The sequence below is a fragment of the Mesocricetus auratus genome, unplaced genomic scaffold (genome assembly GCF_017639785.1).
Source record: "Mesocricetus auratus isolate SY011 unplaced genomic scaffold, BCM_Maur_2.0 Super-Scaffold_100031, whole genome shotgun sequence".
In the NCBI taxonomy this organism is placed as follows: Eukaryota; Metazoa; Chordata; class Mammalia; order Rodentia; family Cricetidae; genus Mesocricetus; species Mesocricetus auratus.
The window spans coordinates 3610031-3633127 of NW_024429212.1; the positions used below are offsets into that span (position 1 = coordinate 3610031).

General features: G+C 42.0%; 1 protein-coding gene across 1 annotated transcript in view; it reads left to right on the forward strand.

The window, feature by feature from the left end:
• The window catches only part of Csmd1 (CUB and Sushi multiple domains 1), a 1489308-nt gene that overhangs the window by 1263160 nt on the left and 203051 nt on the right, over positions 1-23097 (forward strand). Inside the window, exons 24-26 of the mRNA XM_005082604.4 lie at positions 6554-6745; positions 8031-8157; positions 17950-18152. Of these exons, the coding sequence (XP_005082661.1) occupies positions 6554-6745; positions 8031-8157; positions 17950-18152 (522 nt within the window). The remainder of the gene's footprint in view (positions 1-6553; positions 6746-8030; positions 8158-17949; positions 18153-23097) is intronic.

Consider the following 23097-nt stretch of genomic DNA (forward strand, 5'->3'; position numbering starts at 1 on the left):
TCTGAAACATGTTTACTAAAATTAGCTCATGGTTATTATCAGTGAGAGGGTCTTTGCTTCCCTGGACTCCTAGGGAAGCCTCAGTAAAGGTTGTTAAACTCTGACTCAGTGGTGGGCTGAGTTTTCACCCAACGTAGGTGTCTGTGACTTGGTAGTCCTCACCGCAGACCTGTATCTTCTGAGCTCTGCTCTCTGTCTCTCTTCTCCACATTAGTTAACATGTGCTCACCCTAACCACTGCCCTCTAAGCTCTCATGTTGCTAACTTTGCTGTTACTGTCTATCTGTTCTCACTCCAATCCTTTCCACATTGGGACAGATGAACTCTTAAATAGTGGGTCTGTTGTGCATGTTACTCCCAGCATCCCTGTGGGTCGTGTGTGTGTGTGTGTGTGTGTGCGTGTATGGTGTCACTCCTTGCATCTCTGTGGCAGTCTGAGCAGGGTTAGTGACATGATACAGTGAGGTCAGTTTATGCTGTATTCTTCAATCTCTCTTCTCCTTAGTCTCACCACTCAGAACTCTTTGACAGGGAGCTTCAGCAAATGCAGAGATCATGACTGGACTGCTTATCATTTGTTCTTCTCTGGGTACCAAATTCTTCCTCTGCCATCCCCAAGGAGAGAATTGTCTTTCCAGTATGTTTTCACTCTGGTTTGAGAACTTGGCAAGGTACCTATGCTTCCTTCTAGAAATGTCCAAATGGCTTTCATCTTCATAGTGTGATCTATTCCTTCCAGTGCCTAGACACCGTTCTGTACCTCCACACCCCTCCCTCTCCCCCATCATTTAGCAAAGCACTCTACCAGTATTTATTTTCTTGGCTACTGAGTGGAAGGTGGGACCTCTTTCCTCTATTCTGAGCCCACAGCATTCACTGCTCAAAACTGATAACAGTGTCTTAGAAAGTAAGGGAAGGTCTGTGTCTGAGGTCTCAAGAGCAGTGTGTAGATGAGGATAATGGCCACAGCTGTGCCATCACTTCACTCTGTGGCTCTTACTACCTTATCCCTGCTCCATACTGCCACATCCTAAAACACAGAAAGTAGGAATGCATAATGAGAGTTAGAGGGTGAAGAATTTGAATTCCTCTTCAGAGACACCTCAGAGTGGATGTCTGCCCTGGTTCTTGGCTCCTCTCACTAAGCAGAGGCAACCAGAATGAACCTTTGTCTTGGTTTCAGACAGCAGATTCAGAATGGTGTAATACTTTAGGATCAACTCAAAAGGACCATATATGTCATTCCCTCATTTTATTCTCTCATCTAAAAATTCATCAGTGTATTTTCCTTGTACAGCCATGAATTATTTGATAAAATTCACTGGGTATTTTTAGGGATATCAGGAGGAAGTTTCATTATCTCGTTTCCAGTCTAGACTTTTTGGCTTTCTTGTCTCTCCCTGGAGCTCAGAAACTCACATTTTTTTTTTATTTGAGTATCACCAACATCATGTTCGCTGCTGTAATTTTACTGAAAATTTATAGTATCTTGACACAGGGACTCTCACATGACAAAAAAATAAGAGTGATGTTAAAAGTTAATTGTGTGAAAAACAATATATGGGGAAAATGAAAATAATCAGTGAAAAATGACCTCACCTAATAAATCAATGGAAGCCAATGGTAGCCATGACCGAAGAATGACACAGATTTATAGCTCAATGTTCTCAAACTAAATGCAAACACTAATCTGGGAGAGTTTTGTTCTTGAGCATGAGTTGTGTTTTAAAACCTAGGTCAATTAGCCATTTCAAGAAGTTCAATATTAATTAACTCCACTTGTTAAGTAAGGTACAGAAATTAGTTTAAGCAAGTTATCCCATACTGACCGCTTTTTTATTTCATGCAACTGCAAATAGTTAACAGAAAGGATATTTAGATATGTTTTCAGGGTACTTCTCATTTCTAAACCAGAAGTATGAAATCATTGTCCATATTTTAGAGATGGGAAGTTTTCATATTTACTAAGAAAATTATCACTTCACGGAAGCAAGAGTCTCATCCATGTTGAAATGACTTCTGTAAAGCTGTGTGATGTGGGCTTGCCACAAGTGCCTGATGGCTTCAGTTGTTCACAGGAGAGGTGACTAGGGATCCACAGGTGACAAGTGCGTCCTGCAGCCTGCTTCTGTAGCTCACTGAGTAGAAAGACACATTCTCCAGGCCTCAGTAGTCAGAGCCAATGGCACGCAACTCCTAGTCCTCACTGAACAGAGAGATACACGCAGAGTGAAGCTTTGGTTAGAATATTAGATGATGGAAATTCAGTCTATTCTGTCAGTAAGTCCTCATTAGACTTGGGAGAGATGTAGGAGGAAAGACTTGTCTTAGAAAAGAGATGGTGTAAAGAATATCAAAATGGGTAATTATTGCAAAAGATATTGGGAAGTAATTTTAATCTACTTGATGTTTGGATCTTGTTTTGACTAGAACATCTTGTTCCTAGCATCCTTGCTGTGCTGATGACTTATGAACAAATTTCTAGAAGACAGACAGAAGCAAACTGACTAAATATTCAGGCTTAGACTATAGCTCCACATAATGTTTGGACTCAGATAACTATTTATTTATTAAAGTCTCTTTGAGGTAAAGAAGACACACAGGCAGTATTCACGCTGATTCCTAGCAGCTTTATGGCTTCACCATAGATAAGGTTACTTGTCTGCATTTTATAGATATTACTGCTTTGTGGACTTCAGATAAACAATTTGGAAATCTTTTTAGGCTCACATTATATTGGAGATGTCTCGTCAGAGAAATATTTTTATAGATTCAAATAAAATGTCTTCTAGTAACCTGTAGTAAAAAAGATTCCCCTAAAACAATGAAGACTTAATCATAGAAAGATGTAGCATCATTTCTGACCTCTGCAGTTACAGATAAACTCAATGGCTTTATCAATATTTCAAAGTAGTGCTGAATTATTGTAGCTGCAGATGGTGGGTATTGATCTTCCTGCAACATAGTAGACCTGCATTTCCAGAGACCCAAAGTGTCAGACTCAGGACTTTCTGTCTGCAGGGGAAGCTAGAACATTGGTGGCTCCAAGGCTAGAGACCTAGGCTGGCTCTAGTCAAACTCCAAGTGCCCACACAGGCAGTTTCATGGCTTGTGACTAATCTCCTTCATGCTACAAGCAGTGTTTGCAGCCTTAGCTCTGGAAGGCTAAATACCTTTCTCTCCACCCACGAAAATATTGACCAAAGTCATGTTCTGTGCATCCCCCAGGTGTGAAAGTCTCTGACTTCTGCTAAACTGTGTGAATTAGCAAGCCAGTAGAAGTTTAGGAGGACAAAACTCTCTTTGGTTGATTGACAATTGGGCAAAATGAGTTCTGAAATGGCCCAGTACTCCCTCTCCTTCCAAGGAGGATGGGTATATTTCACAGAAGACATTGGGTAAGCCTACAGGTGTGTAAAATTGAGTGCAGGACTTTTACAAGACAACAGATTTCATGTGACCTTTTGAAGAAATAATAAAAGGACAGAAAGAAATAACACACAGCCTAAGAAGACAGACTGCTCCCCATATCAATTACCTACTTCCCTGCCTGGCCTGACATGTGATACAAACAAACTCCCAGACTGACTGATAGAAAAGGCAATAAACATAATTCTCTAAAACTTTCCTCCACATCAAATTCAATCAACATTTTCACTGATATGTGCTATTATCTCCTTGCTTTGTTATTTTTTTAATGTTTCTTTCTTCCTTGCTTCAAATAAAGGCTTCAAGCCATTAGGAGAGAAGAAAATGTTCTTCCAAGATAATTGTGGAGTAGCAATCCTTGTTGACCTAGATTTGGTCCCACAGAGGGCACACTTGCCCAGCATAAGTGACACATGTTCTGAGTAGTTTCAGAAGCACTCATATCTGTGGACTCTCTGGGCAGTGGTGGCTATGCTCTACCGAAAGCGTTCACTGGGCTCTCAAGAGCACGGCTCCCCTTGCTCCATAAATGCAAGCGCACATCCACATAAAAGAAAGTTTTCTGGGCTTGTGTCCTCTCTTCACAGAAGCCATGATTCATTGTGAAACTGAATGGCCACTGGGACCATTTGTAAACATACATTCTCATCTTCCCCGTCAGTCGGTATGTGCATGTTTGCTTATATGTCTCTGTGTGAATGTATATGAATGAGTGTGTATGTGCGCGCGTGCATGCACACACATTTGTGAGTGTACAATTACCTGACATGCATTGGTGGAACAGGAATATTTGCTCTACTCCCTCTGTGATCGATACCATTACACCAAATAGACAATTTTTAAAGATGCCAAGCATGTGTACAGTTTAAAAGCCTGATCAAACTCTCAGGCGACTCAATGTTGTTAAGAGTCTGTGTAGCAATCCCATTGAGGGCTTCTGACCTCTACATACCCTGAACATGGATTCAGCTGTGGCATTTTTATGAACTTACAACATCCAGACTCTAGCTGCTGTCAGCAGATGGACTTTTCGGTGATAGTGGGGTAAACTTGAGAGACTCTGTAGGACCTGGCTGCCTCCTCGGGGGTGCAGTTTGGGGACAGTCCCTGAGGGGACCCTCCATAACAAAACCTGGGTGGCTTCTTGTGTGTGAAGAGTGTCACCTTAACTGGATACTGAGTTGATTTGGGTCCTGACACAATAGTACTGAATAAGGCTCCACTTTGTCTTCATGTTGTTAATGATTGTCTACCTAGACCTTGTCTGTTTAACCAGTTCCCAAGTGTATGCTCCCCTTGGGTACTACCAAGCACACACAGTTTAAGACAGTGGGGCATTTGGGTACAATGTTTGCTTTCACCAATGGAACCTTCCTGAGATTCCTGAAAGCAGCTGGTTATTCTGCCCCCTGGTGTCCCCAGGCCTGGGCAGAATTGCATTCTGAAGCACAGTACAGATGACATCCCCTCCCAACTCCAAAGCCAGCTGAAACTGCATCAGAACAATCCAGGCTTCGACCATCACTGAGGCCGTATGCAGCACCTGGTGGACTTGCTCACATGCCGCACACGGCTCAGTATTTTACTGAGATGGTGTAGTTGCACAGCCCCAAAGCTGCATACAATGGTGGCCCTTTCCTTATTCCTACCCTGAGCTGTGGCAATTCAGACTGCCCCTTTTTGCACCAACACTACAGGCAGGTACTCTACCCTTGCACTCCAGCTCTTTTGTTGTTTTGAATGGTCAGCACATGGAAATAGAACCGCGTTACTGTAACAATGATTTCGGGGCCAGTGAAGTCCGATACTGCAGAGCAGGGACCTTTGCAAAAGGAGGCTCTGGTGCAGCCTGGGAAAGCGGCCTCCTGTCTCCTCTCCATCTACAGAGTAGCAAGACTGAGTCTTTCTTGCTTGTTAAAAGCTCGCTGGAGTAAAAAAAAAAAGCCAGACTGTAAATGGAAAGTGCAAGTCTCCTGAAAGGCGTGCAAGCCTGACAGGCAAACAGTGTGGAAAGTCACACATCCCTTTTCAAATTTAATCTAATTTGGGGAGAAAATGCTAGGTAGGGATGGAAGCAAACAGACCACACGGCCCCCAGCTCTGCTTCTTATAATCACTGAAATTTGCATCGTGATCTGCAGAGAAATATGTTAGTGTAAGGCCGCCTCCACAGACAGCCCTAAAATACTGCCACCCATGAAAACAATATACAGCCCTCAGAACCCAGCAGCTAAATCTTCATTTCTGTCCTCCACTCATGTAAAGCCTCATGGTAAGATGTCTCTGTGATTCCTTCCGGAGTCTGAGCTGCTGAGGTCCTCATGTGGCTGAAGACTAGGTAGGCTACAGGACCATGGCAGACAGCATCTCCTTTAGGAGGAGGAGTGACTTGGTGGTTGGTGGTTATGCATCCATCGTGTGTGTGTGTGTGTGTGTGTGTGTGTGAAGGTAGGCAGCTGAGGATGTCTGTCTTCCTCGACTGCTCTCCATCTAATTTTTCCGAGACAAGGTCTGCCATTGAATCTGGAGCTCAGTGGCTGGCTATCAAGCTTTGGGGAAATCCTTTTGTTTTGCCTCCTGCTGTGGCAGGAATTTATGTAGCTACCAAGGATCCAGACTCCTCTTGTGCTTCCACTGCAGTCATTAAGCAGTGGGCTGAGCAATTCCCCAAGCCTAACAGCAACAGCAGCTTTGTAACTCCCATGATATCTGGGATCTTGGAGATGGGGAGTTTGCCAGGAGGTGGGTGTTGTGATTGAGCCTGCTGGGAACTCTAGCTGTAAGCTTCCAGGACAGTGCTCTTGTGACAGGACTGTTACACCTCCCTCCTGGAGGTCTGAGCTGAACAGGAACTCTATGTGGAGGCTCTAAGCTTATGGCTGTAAGAAACTTTGAGGTGTAGATGGGATGTTGGAAACACAGAGCCCTGTGCAGCAGAGAACAGACAGAGAAAGGAGTGAATTACTCTCTTAGTAACACAAGTCATTTACGGATAGACCTTAAAGACCCACAGTTCCTGTCTCCTGAAAGCACTGTGTCTTTTTCTTCCAATACTTCAAAGTGCCTATTTTAAGTTCGATGTGTTCTCTCTGGAGTTGACTCACCTCTCCCTCTCTCCCTCTAGGTTTTGACCTAGTGAAATGTGAAGATCCAGGCATACCTAACTATGGCTACAGGATCCGAGATGATGGCCACTTCACAGACACTGTGGTTCTCTACAGCTGCAATCCCGGCTATGCAATGCACGGCAGCAGTACTCTGACCTGCCTGAGTGGGGACCGGAGGGTGTGGGACAAGCCCATGCCTTCCTGTGTGGGTGAGTTGGGAAAGCTGGGCCAGAACGCTGTCACAACCCATGCCAAAGAGCTCATGATCCATGTGGCTTGGGACTTGTCCTTGGAGCAGGGCAGGAACCTCACCGATCAATTATTGTGTTTTATATATGCTGGTTGCATCCCCAAGGGAGAACACAGCACCATCTACCCTTTGTAAGACAGAAACAGCTGACCTGAACAAGGAGGAGCTCATGGGCCCCAGACTGATAACTGGGAAATCAGCATAGGACTGCTCCAGACCCCTAAACATGGTCAGTTAGGAGACCTGGGCAATCTATGGGGCCTCTGGTAGTGGATCAGGATTTATCCCTAGTACATGAATGGAATTTGGGAGCCCACTCCACATAGAGGGATACTCTGTCAGCCTAGACACAAGGGAGAGGGTCCATGCCCTGTTCCAAATGACATGACAGACTTTGGAGATCCCCCATGGAAGGCCTCACCTTCCCTGTAGAGCAGAAAGGGGATGGGATAGGGCATTAGTGGGGGAGGGCAGGAGAGGAGGGAACTGGGATTGACATGTAAAACAAGCTTATTTCTAATTTAAATAAAGAAAAAATTCTGAACAAGTTCAATTGTACCAGAGCTAACTCTCACAGTCAATGAACAGTAGTGTGTGTGGCCTTAAAGCAGACACACTGAAAGGTGTACACCCAGAATGCATGATGACTCCCTCATTGCCTGTAGATGGAGCTACCCAGACCTATCTACAGTACTTCCTCACCTGTATACTCTAGCCTTTCACTGAGGCCTTCCAAGGCCATGTGTAATTAGGGTGGAAGTGTATATAACTGGTTGGGAGGAGGGGAGACTGGATACTCAGGTAAGGTTCATCACCCTCCCAGACCCACAATCAACAAGCCACCTCTAATAATCTTTTGTGAGTAGGTCCAGGTAAGCTCCTGAAAGTGGCGGCATTGTGGCCGAGAGGATAGTCCTCTACTGCAGTTATGAAGATGTATGTACACATGCTAGGAATGAAGGACAGATAACCGGTAGTGGGAATGTTGGATGAAGGCGTGGCTATCACTAGAACTAGGGCACCAGAGTGCCCATCTTTGCATGATCAGCTGTGATACCTCTAGGGATGTGAGCTACCACTGCAGGTTTAGCTTGGGAAGTGACAGACAGGTGACTGATTCGTCTTATATGATTTAACACTGACATACTAGGGATTCTTTGAAAAACTAAATAGAAGTCTAGGCAAAACTAGCTCAGTGGAAGCCCAGACATGTGAGCAGACTTTGCTCTCTGTGTCTTTTGCAGCGGAATGTGGAGGTCTGATCCACGCGGCCACATCAGGGCGTATACTGTCTCCTGGCTATCCCGCACCGTATGACAACAACCTCCACTGCACTTGGACCATAGAGGCCGATCCTGGAAAGACCATCAGGTACTTGCTGTGGGTTATCAGTCATGTGACAGTGGGAGATCTGTCCAGTGCCCTTGCAAGAGCAGCAGTAAGGCATGGTCTGAATGATGAAAGTCTGTAGGCTCAAGAGGAAAACGTTCATCGACGTCTAAACTGCCCTTTATGTGCTTTTCTATGGCTTTTGTATTTGCACGTCTAGCTGTCTATTATAATGAGAAGGACCTGTGTGTGTCAGCGAGCACTGCTGTAAACACAATGCCCTGGAAACTGAGTGCTAATTCTGTGGGTTGTCTGTGTTGCGTCTAATGTGTCCATGGGCTTTCCTGGGCTTCGTGTCCACAACCATCCTCAGGTGTTCAGCCACAGGTGGGTGATCTGAGAAGCCCAGAGGCCCTCACTGGGTTCTGTTCCTGTAGAATGGAGAGAGGGAGAGGGAGAGAGAGAGACAGAGAGAGAGACAGAGAGAGAGAAAGAGAGACAGACAGACAGAGACAGAGAGAGACACAGAGAGGGAGAACTAGTAGTATAGGAGAAGGGATACTATGAGACAATAGGAAGGGAACTGCAGAATTGTGGAGGAAGAATGCATATGGATGATGGGAGGTAAATGTTATCATGAAACCTTCCATATATGTAGAAAAATGTTATTATGAAATCCATTATTCTGCCCACTTTCCAGTTACTAACAAATGCATGCATAATGCCATCATACCACCTTATAGTTGACTTAAATTTAATGCATCCTTAATCAAGATAAATTATTGATGTATTAGGAGACTACCAAGGTGAATTTGAGAAGCAGAGTCAATAAAGTCACTTATGTACTAAGTGACATAAAAGTAAATATTAATTCCTTGATTGGTGAATGTCTGGCTGGAGTGATATAGAAATCGTTCCACTGCCTCTAAGGAGTGGAAAAAATCCACCTTGTAAATGATTCTATGTAAACAGAATTTTCTGTTTCCTTGAAGGACTTCAAATTTTACTTGTCTCAGAATTCCCCTTGTGGCTTGTTTTCCTGGATGAAAAAGGACAATGTTTCCCCCTGAATGAGAGCAGGTATTGAGTCAAGCTTGCAGGAAAATGTAAGCCTCCATTAAATATCAATGAGAAAAGAGAGATGGAATCAACAAGGGGATTATATAATATTAATAGGTATATAACAAGTATTATATTTTTATTTTTAATTTGTGTGTGTGTGTGCGTGTGTGTGTGTGTGTGTGTGTGTGTGTGTGTGTGGTGGAGGTGGAAGGGATACATGCATGTATAGAGGCCAGACATCAACTTTAGTGTTATTCCCAGGAGCCATTTGTCTCCTTTCTTATCTTGCCTTTGCTGGGTTTGGTTTGGTTTGTTTTGGTTTGACTTGCTTTGGTTTTTCTGAATCAGTGTATCTTACTGGCTGGCACTCACCAGTTGGGATAGGCTGGTTGGCTAGAGGACCCCAACTGCTTGTCTTTGCCTCCCTATTGCTGAGATAAGTGTGTAACATCATCTCCAGCCTCTTATTATGGGCTGTGAGGATCAAGACCAGGTCCTCATGCTGGCATGTCAACACATCTACTCTCTCCCCAGCCCACAAATGCAGTTTCTCTATCGTAATCTGAATTTGATGTTTAGTGGTTGTCAGTCTAGAGGTGATCCTATACACCTCTGTACCATTCTAGAAAATTCTTCATCTATATTTCTCCCTTACAGTGAGCATTCTCAAATTCATCAGCATATTTTTTAATTCAAAGAAATTAAATACTAAAGAAGCTAAGAGAGATATGTAAGTATTTGTAAATAATGTACCAATTGATAGTCTTCCACCTAACTATAATTCTGATGCAGTAACTCATTTTGGAAAATAGACTTAACTTTTGAAAACGGTGTCTAGGAAAATAACTAAACTAAACATCGTACTATTTTATATTTCACTATACTTACAAAAAACAACACTCTGACCTTGGTTTTAATATTTGCTGGGAATTTAACAAGCCGTCGTGATTTCACTAGGGACATAGTCAATATAATCTACATTTTCTACCTGAAAATGACCAGTAAACACAAATCGCACAGTTTGTCTTACCATAGGCGGAAGCATTGCCATGCTATGACTGCTAAATAGAGACAGTTTTCATGCTACAAATAATAATGAGCAGCTGCATATGGGGATGGTGAAAGGGTGGCTGCATTCTCAGAGATCATCGTAGCTGGGCCTCCTTTGAATCCCAAACCATTCTTGGATGGTGTTTTGTCAATAATGGTGAGAGAATATGTAAAGATGCCTATCAGGAGATATTTGTTCTGAAAGAGATTATAACTTTTAGCATTTTTCATGGTGCATATCCCCTGTACACAGTACTACATTGTACTGGATATAGAACAAGTACAGATTATATGTTGGTTGTCCCTCCCTCCATACTTCCTGTCCCCAATTATTCTTCCAAATTCTACTGGGGGGGATTTGCAGGAACTTTTGTTTTTAACATTATGCTATAGTTACCTGGTTTGGATTTAATTGAAAGTCTAATAATAAGACACTGTAGTGCATTTGGTCCTCTTAAGAGTTGTGGACTAACCTTTCTCTGAGTTACTGAATGTACTTCAGTGCTGAGCATGGCTCAATAAAGGTGACAAGATGGAAATACTGGTAAAGGACACCAAGGACAGTACTCTGTGTCACTATGTCTTAGCCTTGACTGTCCTTTTACAGTAGTTCAAAGAGCTCTCTTTGGTTGGTTTTCTGTTCCTGATTGTTCACGGGAAATTGTTCTGGGTAACCTTACACGGTATTAACATTACTGACAGAGCATTATCAACATTGTCAATATTGTGCCTGATGTATACATGTAAGAGAAAAACAAAAGTTGTATTAATGACTTTGGTCTCTCTTGACCTGTCTGGGTTGAAGTGTCTTTCTTTGAGGCAGCAGATGGGCCCAGAACACTTCAATCTGCTTTCTGCTACAGGAGTCTTGAGTGAAGGGTATCTGTCTAGGGAATCACCAGTACATTGTATGGGACAGACAAAAGAACTGAACATCCTGTAAAAAAAGACCCAGGAGGAAGGTGAGGGGGTGAAGGGAAAGCGAAGTGACAGTTGAAGAGAAATGGGTCACCAAGACAGAGTGGCAGTAGGAGATCATGGGGTCTGCCAGAATGTGAGACTAGCTTTCCAGCCTGCTTGGAGAAAAAGGAAGCACTGAGGGCAGGGGAGGGGCTCCAGTTAAAGGTCCCCGCCCCCGCTAACCGGAGGCTCTGTGTTGAACTGTAATAGACTCCACCTCCTACACTTTCTTTCCACCTTCCTTATTGGTCCTACCCAGAGTCTATTGCATTTGGACAGATTCTTTTGTTCCTTCAATAAATGAAGCCCCCTGGATAATCCTTCCCATCCCTGCTACAACTCTTTGCTAGAAACTATAAAGCTCCCAGGGCCTGTCTGTCATACTACTAAAAGAGTTATTTAATTTTATTTAAGTTTAATTTTATATGCTTAAACAACTAATGCACATCTATTTTGAAAAGCTTTATGCAAGGCATACACTATCCCCGTTCCAGACATCACCACTCCACATTGACAAATGTCTTATGGGAATCTATGTGCTCAGGTGGTGCTTGGCAACTGTAGGTGATTAGGATTCAGGAGGCCCGTAGATACCTAAGTCTACCTTATATGCACAGCTTCCACGTATCCTTCATCGATCCTCTCAGGTACTTTACTGGTCTCTAGAGTATCCACACCTAATGCAAAGCAGATGCTGTGTTAACAGCTGGGCTGGTAGACAGGCAACAACGGCAAGAAGAAGCATATGTATGTATATCACATAAACAATTAAAAATCTCCATTTTAATGTCATTAAATCTGGGTTTATAATCCACAAGACAGGGTGGACTGTATTCTGTAGTATGCATTATGAACATTCATAATTAAACATTGTGTCTATTGTCAGATGTTTATATTGCTATTTTTGGCATTACCCACACTGATTTGGCAAACAGTCTTACAAGAAAATCATTGTCCATATTTATGATTAAATTCCTTAGAACAAATCCCAGGAAAAATTAACTGAATTAAACAGCATGAACATTTTCAAATGCCTTAATACAAATTCTTCTTAGGGGTATTTGCCTGTTTGTCAAATGATATATATGTTCTAATTTGACCTGTTTTAACATAAAATAATGATATATTATTTTTAAAAATAAGAAATTTAAAAGAGACTTTCTAAAATGTTAGAAACCTAAGATGTTGAAAATATGTTTTCTGTGAAAATGCAATGCTTACATTTTTATTTACATAATTATCCACTTGTTTATGGAGCTAGCATCATTTATATTGTCCTGAAGGGTTTTTCAGTTAGTATTCATAATCATATTTCTATGTTTTTATTGGCACGCCCTAGTCTCTGAAAAATTGCTGAAAAATAGTCCATTGTCTAGATATATTAGACTTTATTAAATGATGTTCACTGGGAATATTGAGTTCTTAGGTTTTTTTACTGTTATAACTAATACCACATAAGTAATGTCCTCCCAGTGTGTCACCTGGAGTCCTTTGATAGATGTGTAGCTGGACTTGCTGTGCTTGTGCACTTAGATTTTCACAGCCATGGCCAAATTACAGTGCAGAAATGCATGTGGTCAGAAGAAGGATGTCTAGCATGTTCTCACACTTGGACTATGGGGGAATTTAAATATTTAAATATTTGTTTGCTTAGCTATTCATTTGCTTAGTTATTTGCTTTCCTCCTCTTACAAGTTATTCCTACTAGACCTCCTGCCATCCCCTTCATCCATATCCGTGACCGTAGATGAGAAGCTCTTGACAAGAACTTGACTCAACTGAAGTGCACAGTGGTTTGCTCAATGTCTGGTTAGGTTTGCTTGCATTGGCATGGATTTGATCCTGTTGCATGACCCCATTAAACCTTGCATCTGTTCTGTGTATTGTGGCTGTACAGATGGTCTGAGTCAGTTTGGGTTATTACAAATTTTCCTGTGTTGAGAATGTGGTTGTGTGTCAATTGCTAAGTGTAGACTCATGAATTTAAAGAGTATGCAAAACTGCTAGAACACAGTGAGTCACACCTTCATCCCTGAAAGATGTAGGAGGGCATATCTCACTAAGGGATCATCCCATTTAGGGCTGAGTGTTCGAAGGTCTCTCAATCTCTGCTTGTTGTCTGGCTCTGGGTCTCTGTATGTATTCTATCTGCTACAGGAGGAAGCTTCTCTGATGGTGGTTGATCAAGGCACTGATCTGTGAATGTAGCAGAATGTCACTGGGAATCATTTTGTTGCTACCTTCCTTTAGAGAAAAAGTATTTGACTTCATGCTAAGTCACTGGGCTATCTAGTTTCAGGTTCTTGGTCACCCAAGTAGTGTGGGTTATGGGTTCCATCTCCTGGAGTGGGCCTTCTGTCAAGTCAGTTCTTGGTTAGTTACTCTCACAAAATTTGTGTAATCATTGCACAAGGATATGTTTGCAAGCAGAATACCATTGCAACTCTAAGGGTTTATAGCTGGGCTGGTGTTTTTCCTTTGGTAACATGCAGCATGTCTTCGAGTACCAAGAACACTAGTTCGTATTGGTAAAGGCTCTAGGTAGGCACCAACTTCACTGCTCTGTTCAGTGAGTTGTGTAGGGATTATCTTCAGCAATTGGACCTTGCCATCAGTTTGTAGAGAGCATCCTATAGCCTTGGCAACACCCTGGTTGTTTGAGGTTTCCTATGGGACTTCTGGCCAACCACAAAATTAGATGTTACCCAATCTTGATACTATAAGCTTCATTTGGTGACAGAAAATATCCATGTGGGGGTCTATTTCCACCATTATTTGATGATGTCATTTAGATCAAATTTCACTTAATTTCAGCTATCTCTTCCCATATCCCCTTCTCCCATCCCTTTATCCTCCTCTGTTTCCATTCCAGTCTCCCTCCCCATCCGTCTACAGCTATCAGTGATTCTGTTTCCCTTTCCTAGGAATGTCTGTCCCCCAAATCCTTTATTCTATACCTAACTCATGTGGTTATATGGATTGTAACTTGCTTATTCTTGACTTAACAGTTAATGTACAATGTAAGTGAATACATACCATATTTGTATTTCTGAGTCTGGTTTACTTAACTTAGGATAATTTGTTTTATAGTTTCATCCATTTACCTGCCTTTTTTTTAAACAGCTGACTAACATTTTATTGTGTATATATACCTCATTTTCTTTATCCATTCATCTGTTGAAGGACATCTAGGTTATGTCCAATTTCTAGTTATTATTAATAGAGCAGTAATGAACATGGTTGAGTAAGTGTCCCTGTGTTAGGATAAAACTTATTTTGCATATATGCCTAAGAGTGATATAGCTGGATCTTGAAACAGATCAATTCCATCTGCTTGAGGAACCGCTATACTGATTTCCATAGTGGCTGTACAAGTTTGCACTCCCACCAGCAATGGATGAGGGGTCGTCTTACTCTACATCTTCACCAGCATGAGCTGTCACTTATTTTTATTTATCTTAGCCATTCTAAGAGTAGTTTTAATTTGCCTTTCCCTGATGACTAAGTATGTTGAATATTTCTTTAAGTGTTTCTTAGCCATTTTAATTTCCTATTCTGAGAATTCTGTTTAGATCTTTACCTGTCTTTTAATTGTGGGTTTTTGTTTTGTTGATATTTAATGTCTTAAGTTCTTTATAAAGTTTGCTTATTGGTTATCAGGTATTGAGTTGGAAAATATTTTCTCACCTTGTAGAATGTGGCTTTTCCCAAATGATGTTTCCCTTTGCTATTCAGGAGTTTCTTAGTTTCATGAGGTCCCATTTATTCATTTTTTATCTTAGCACCTGTACTGATGGGAATGCATTTCCTGTCCCAATGAGTTCAAAGCTATTCCCTTCTTTTTCCTCGTTCAGGTTTAGTGTATTCAGTTTTATGTTGAGGTCTTGGATCCATTTGCAGTTGATTTTTGTGCAGATTCTTCTACCTGAAATTGGCCAGTTTGTCCAGCATCATCTGTTGAAGATGCTGTCTTTACCCCATTCTGTATTTGTAGTATCTTTATCAAAGATCAGCTGTGTGTATTTATGTCTAGATTAGCACCCAGACTCTCTCTGGAGCCCCTCACCATGTTGGAACTGACTTGTATTTCCTGCTGCAGAGGTCTGAGCTCAGACCAGAGATTCCACTCTTCCAAGGCACACAGGTGCCCACCTTCTCCCTTTCTCCCTTGGGTTGATGGCCACGCTAGACTGCTTGTTTTTGAGGCTAAAAATCTTTAAAGCTTCTTGCATCCTCTTTCCCAAAGCCACTCCATCTGGTTTTGCTACATTACAAAGTACACCTAGAATCTGCTAGCCCCTCAGAGTCTCCATGGTGGCACTTTCCTTCTGGCATCCTCAGGAAGGTCACAGATTTGACACTATCAGTCTGCAATCTCTACGGACAAAATAAATAAGCATACTTTTGCAACTGAAGGTGAGGTAGTTGCCTCACAATCACCCAACTTGATATTTTACCCAGCCAAAAATCAAAATACTAAGCATATCCTGAGAGGTTATTTCTTTTGTCTCATCTTCCTCTCTATCAACTACCCTTTGTCTCTTCTATGGTCATATGACTTACTGTTCTCTCTGTTCTGGCTGCTCTGGGTTCCTGGGCTTTCTGCAACGATGAAGTCCTCTGCAACAGATCCTTGTTTGATGGAATGGCTCCTTGTGTGACTGTTTCAAACCCCATGAGTTTCCTCAAGACTTGTTGCACACCTCATCCTGCTGTGTGACATATCCTCAACTGTCAATGTCATCTGTCTGTCCCACCCAATGCCTAGGAGTCTCACCCCTCCCCATTTCTGCTTTTGTACTTGACATACTCACCATTTACTAGAATATGGAATTCTTTGTTCTTGTTGCTCTGCATTTCTATTGTAATACACACAGTAATGGCTGCTTACATAATTCAGTGACCTCTTCCATGATCTCAGATGTGGTCTTCATTCACTGATGGGATTTTACAAATATTGAATTGTTCAACTACTCTGAAGGAAAAAATGATGTTTACACACACACACACACACACACACACACGCAGGTCAATCGCATTAATAATCAATGACCATGACTAAACAAAACACCCACATATGTCTACGCGCATATTACCTGTAGTGTTGGGGTTTGGCAAAGGTGTGACAAAGTAAGTGCATTGGCACATTATTATGAGACTAGAAGTAGAGCCATATGGAGAGCAAGGTGGATTGGTGTTTGTTTCCAATGCCAGGCCTCCAAATCCCCTTGGAGTGGATGGGCATTCCAGAATACACACTGTGGTGACATACTCTATTACTAGGGGTAGAGAGAGAGCAGCTGTGTTCCAGTGGAGGAAGAATAAAGTATGTCCCTGAGAATCTGAAGTAATTAGCAGGGGGCTGGAGAGATGGCTCAGTGGCTAAGAATGCAAACTATAGTTGCAGAGGACCCAAGTTCTGTTCCTAGCACCCACATCAAGCCTACAACTACCTACTACTCCAGTTCCGGCAGATCTGACGTCCTCTTCTGGCCTCTGCCAGCACCTTCAGTCCATGTGTGCACACATGAGCACACATATATTCACAGAAATAAAAAATAAATGTTGAAGTAAATGACCAGCATGGAGACTCATGCTCCCCAGTGTAAAGTTAAACTGGGAATGACATACACACATGCAGTCTACATGGTTTCACCTTCATGCTTCCCAGTAAACACATACAGGGGACCCAGGTACTCAGGGATCTCACACGCTAGCACATGTGGGAATGCTGAAAGTCTAAATGGGAATATCGCAACACACAGTGATGGGTGTTGAGACAAGCAGGTGACTAGTCAGTGTGCAGGCAATATATATAGATGTCCCCATAAAAGTTTGTTTCTTAAGGGAGTTGAAACAAGTAGGACAAATAATTAAGAAAATAAATGCTGAGAAGTAAATTATACTACATCCTGTACTTTACATATATTATTCTGTACCAAATGTCTAAATGTGCACTACATAATTTATGCTTTACCCAGGGGAGATGCGCCAATCCTTTGTATATGTAATTGGTGAGAAATGATGTAGTTGACACTGAGGGACAGTTCTGTGGAGGTCACCTATGGCGACTGTGTCTGTGGGAAAATCTGTGAGCAGTAAGCAGTAAATTAAAGCCTATAAAGAACTTTGAGGAAAATGACTTTTGCTGTCCTTTTCATTAAACTCTTCTGTCTGCCCGTCATCGTTGTGAGATTCCTTGGGTGGTTCTGGGAAATACCTGCAAGTCTAGTAGAAGTAGATAAAATGTTATAAAGAAGAGAATTTGTATCAGGCAGTTCTGCATTTGTGTTGTTGCCTCAAATAATGTTCTAACTCTGAAGATAAAATTTACAGAAAGGACATCAGAACAGACCAAGGGAACTAACAGGCCGTGTTGGAGGTCTTTCTCTGGGTGTGTGTGCTGCCACCTAGTGGCATGTTAAGAACAGCATTAGTAAGAAGAAGCCAGAGTGGAACTTAATGTGTGCGCTCTGCCTGGAATTATAGAAACCATCTAGAAGTCTTGAGAAGAAATGCTGTGTCTGCCACAGCAGCTTAGCCTATACCGTGGCCCTCTATACCAGTGACTGATGTGTTTGTGCTGCGCTAGGTTTTCAGTTGCCCGGACCCTCGTCCTTCTTTTCCAGACGTGTTAGAACACCGTTAGTGGAAATGTGAAATGAGCTGGTGCTCAGCACAACGTTGTGGCTAGGAGGATGCCCTCTGTGGAGAGCAAGTGCGATTCTCACTGAACACAGAAGCTCTGCTCTCTCTTTGCAGCCTCCACTTCATCGTGTTTGACACCGAGACAGCTCACGACATCCTCAAGGTCTGGGATGGTCCCGCGGACAGCAACATTCTGCTGAAGGAGTGGAGCGGCTCGGCCCTGCCTGAGGACATCCACAGCACCTTCAACTCGCTCACCCTGCAGTTTGACAGTGACTTTTTCATCAGCAAGTCCGGCTTCTCCATCCAGTTTTCTAGTAGGTGCAAATACGGTTTCTTCATTCAACACCAGGGCTTGCCGGGGCACAGGACTCTGTATTCCTATGTGACTGAGCAATATTTTCTTAGCATACACTGAGACTTGGAAAGGGCATATTGTCAAGGAGAAGAGATTTCTTTCTTTGGTTTTTTTTTTCATTTAGAGGAGAGCAAGTTCTGTTCTCATCTGTGGGTTCATAACCAAGGTGCCTGTGACCCTGTGACAAAAGATGAATGAGCCCAAGAAAAACATTGCCAACCTTACTTAGTATTGGTTTTGTGTGGCCTGGGAGCCTTTGTAAGTGAAGACCTAAGGAAAGAGAGATGCTCAGGTTGGAGCCCATGAGGGCAAAGGATATACTCAGATGGCAGTCAATAGTGAGCACTGAGGAGTTAGAGTCTTCTCCACATCACCATGTTCCTCCCTCTGCTCACAGGAAATACTGTTATGGGGGGGAGATCTTGTGACTGACCTTACAAGGGATTCCTGTGTGCCTGCTTCAAGAGACGTAGAGGCAGGAGCTCTCAGAGCTGCTTTTCTCAAATGCCAATGGCTGTACTTTATGGGGGATATGTCCTCAATCCATTATTGTCAAGAGTACAGTTGGCTCAGCGAACTGTGTATATTACCAAGTAGGGATGCTGAAATGAAAAGGTTGACTGCAAATTTTCACCCAGACAGCTACTATCTAGGCGCCATAGAAGGCAGATGTCAATGACATCACTGTGGGAAAGTGGGGCTTGTGTCTGGGGTTCCCCTGTACATGGCATTGACTCTGGGTTCCCTGTCTTGACTTTGAGTCTGTATGGGGCTTCAGACACTTGCTGACAAGACTTACTTATGCTGCCTTTTCTACCTCCACTTTGCAAGTGTGTGGATCCTTCCTCGGATTAAGTGTTGAGGTCACTAATACACTAGCTTCTAGGGAATTATTACCAAGAGATGCATTCCCACACTTGAAGTCTTACATACTTAAGATAGTCCCAGTCACACTGTACAGTCCATCCATATGAACTGTACCCACAGAAAGGTGCAATGGGTATATTTTCTGGCAGTTCAATCATTTACTACCCTCCAAGGAGCACCAGACAGAGTTGCCATATAATGAAGTAACAAACAAGGTCAGCCAAAGGAAATCTGGTAAGAAACCTACACCCACATACTTTGCTTCTTGGCAGTCATGTTTAGCATTTGCATAAGAAAGTGTAAGGTTGAGGTCAGGTTAATGCCTTAAAATGTCAGCAATGAAATAGAGGTTACAATCTCTACAATTCCTTATTCTGGCGGCACAGTACTTTGAGGTGATAACTTATTTTTATTTTTATTGTCATTGTTTTTTGGAGACAAAGCTTCATATAGCCCAGGATGCCAACAAATGAGCCAGGAAGCCAAAGATGACCTTGAACTTCTCATCTTCTCGTCTCCACCTCCCAAGTATTATGATTACAGGCATGAGTTTATTTAATCATAACTGAAGGGAGGGCTTCATGCATGTTAAGCATATACTCTACAGATGGAGCTACACCCTGGCCCATGGAGTCATACCTTTGTATGGAAATAACTTTACTCGTTATTGGGCCCATGTGAAGATGCTCCCTTCAGTGGTCACCATAGCTTGGTAATAAATAAATAAGTCCTTTAGTCCAGGGTTGTGCCCGTTGGTTTTCTGCTGTATAAAATCACCGTTTGTTTGGGGGAAGTTGCAGCAAGCCAGCTGGTTGTCAGTATACTTTATTTAACAAACAAAAAGTCTGATGAGGCAGCTGGTAATGTGCCCTGTCTTTTCCCTTCGGTACACACCCTGACTTTTTGTGCCCTGTCTTTATCTCTTCTGTATTCACCCTGACAAGGTTGTAGGTGATGTGCCCTGTCTTTTCCCTTCTGCATGCAATCCAGCTTGTATATTTTCAGCAGTCTTTGCTATCCACAGCACTTTAAGTTCACAAAGAAATACAGAGTTCTCATAGACTGCTCACTCCTCCTGCACTGACTTTCCAACTGTCCTTCTCAACAGTGGCACTTGGTTGATCTATGAGTCCAGCTGCCACAGTATTCTGTCCCTACACCTCAGTTCTTGTCAGCACTTGCTCTGGCTGTTGTGGCCTGGGTTTAGGCCAGGGCGTAAATACACATAGCTACCATCACAATGTCATTTCAAATAGTAATCACCTCATAGCATCCCAGATAATAGAAAATGGACAAAAAAAATTGCTTTTTGCCTGATTGCCTTTGCTCCTTCTGGCAACATCACTTATCCTGTTGCAGCTGTATTTCTTCACTGATGCTAGAAACAGCGTTTTGGGCATCCAAGGTAGCAAAGACTAGAAATCCTCCAGGAATCTCCCAGGCTGCCTGTATCAAATTGGAACCGCTGTCTTTCCGGTGTAAGACAGCCATTGTTGGACTATCGGGGCCATATTGTGATATTGCAGATGCCACACTTGAATGTATAATTCATTCTATCAGTTCTGTTCCTTTAGAGGGCCCGACTAACAGAGTCAGATAAATACCTCTGTTCTACCCCTTCTTGCTCTACCCCCAGTCCTGGAACATCCCTGATGACCTCCCCGTCTGAGGCTGCCTTTCCAAATGTGTCACATCTGCAATTGGACATCACACAGACTTGTCTCATGGGGCTTCTTTTTGAGTTGATCTTATATCCTGCCACTTTGTTGAAGGTGTTTAACCAGTGGAGGAGTTCCCTGGTAGAGTTTTTCTGGGCACTTACATAATCTATCATATCATCTGCAAATAGTGAAAGTTTGACTTCTTCCTTTCCAATTTGTGTCCCCTTGATCTCCTTTTGTTGTCTTATTGCTCTAACTAGAGCTTCAAGTACAATATTGAAGAGATATGGAGAGAGTGAATAGCCTTACCTTGTTCCCAAATGTAGAGAAATCACGTTGAGTTTCTCTCCATGTTTTATGTTGGCTGTTGGTTTGCTGTATATTGCTTTTATTATGTTTAGGTATGTTCCTGTTATCCCTGATCACTCCAAGACTTTTAACATGAAGGGGTGTTGGATTTTGTCAAAGGATTTCTCAGCATCTAGTGAGATGATCATGTGTTTTTTTTTCTTTTTCAGTTTATTTATATGGTGGATTACATTGTTGGATTTTTATATGTTGAACCATTCTTGCATCTCTGGGATGAAACCTATTTGATCATGCTGGATGATTTTGCTGATGTGTTCTTGGATTCGATTTTATTGAGTATTTTTGTATCAATGTTCATGAGGGATATTGGTCTGTAGTTCTCTTTCTTAGTTGTCTCTTTGTGTGGTTTAGTTTTGTGTGGCGTGGGAGCCATTGTAAGTGAAGACCTAAGGAATGGGAAGGAGAGATGCTCAGGTGGAAGCCTGTGAGGTCACAGAGCATGCTCAGATGGTAGTCAGTAGTGAGCTCTGTGGGCACTGAGTGCTTAGAGTCTTTGTTCTAGAGCTTTCAGGTGTGCTGTTAATTCTTTAGTGTGACTATTGTCCACTTTATTCATGTGGGCACTTAGTGCTATGAAGTTTCCTCTTAGCACTGCTTTCAACATGTCTCATAAATTTGACTATGTTGTATCTTCATTTTCATTGAATTCTAGGAAGTCTTTAATTTCTTTATTTTTTCCCTTGACCCAGGGGTGATGCAAATGAGCATTGTTCAATTTCCATCAGTTTGTAGGCTTTCTGCACTTTGTGTTGTTGTTGAATTCTAACTTTAAACCATGGTGACCTGATGAGATACAGTGGGCTATTCCAATTTTTTTGTGTGTGTTGATGCAGAGTATGTGGCTGATTTTAGAGAAGGTTCCATGTGACATTGAGAAGAAGTTATATTCTTTTGTGTTTGGATGGAATGTTCTATAGATACCTGTTAAATCCAATTGGGTCATGACTTCTGTTAGTTCCTTTGTTTCTTTGTTAAGTTTCTGTCTGGTGGTCCTGTCCAGTGGTGAGAGTGGCGTATTGCTTTAAGATTTAGTAATGTTTCTTTTACAAATGTGGGTGCCTTAGTGTTTGGGGCACAGATGTTCTTAATTGAAAGTTCTTCCTGGTGGATTTTTCCTGTCATCTATATGAAGTCATCTTCTTCATCTCTTTTGATTGATTTTAGTTTGAAGTCAAATTTGCTAGATATTAGAATAGCTACACCAGCTTGTTACTTAGAACCATTTGATTGTAAAGATCTTTTCCCATCCCTTTACTCTGAGGTACCGTCTGTCTTAGAAGTTGAGGTGTGTGTTAAGACCATTGTTATTTTGGGATATTAATGATCATTGATTGTTGATTATTGTTTCTTTATTATTAGTTTTTAGTGGTGGTATTGTGTGTGGATCTCCCCCCACCTCCCCTTCTTTTGGCTTTGGTAATGTGTTTTTGTGAGTGTAGTTAACTTCCTTTAGTTGTAGTTTTCCTTCCAGTACTTTCTATAGGGCTGGATTTGTGTATTGTTTAAATCTGGATTTGTCATGAAATATCTTGTTTTCTCCATTTATAATGATTGAAACTTTGCTGGTTATAGTAGTCTGAGCTGGCATTCATGGTCTCTTAGTGTTTGTAGAACACATATCCAGGACCGTCTAGATTTTAGGGTTTCCATTGAGAAGTCAGATATAATTTTTATAGGCTTGCCTTTATATTTATTTTACTTGGCCTTTTTCCTTTGCTGCCTTTAATAGTCTTTCTGTATTCTGTATGTTTGATGTTTTGATTATGTGGCGAGGGGACTTTTTTTTTTGGTCCAATCTATTTGGTGTTCTGTAAGCTCCTTGTACTTTCATAGGCATGTCCTTCTTTAGGTTGGAAAAGTTTTCTTCTATGATTTTGTTGAATATGTTTTCTGCACCTTTGACCTATACTTCTTTGCTGCCCTCTATAGGTTTGGTCTTCATGGTGTTCCATATTTCCTGGATATTTTGTGTTAAGGATTTATTGGACTTAAGATTTTCTTTGGTTG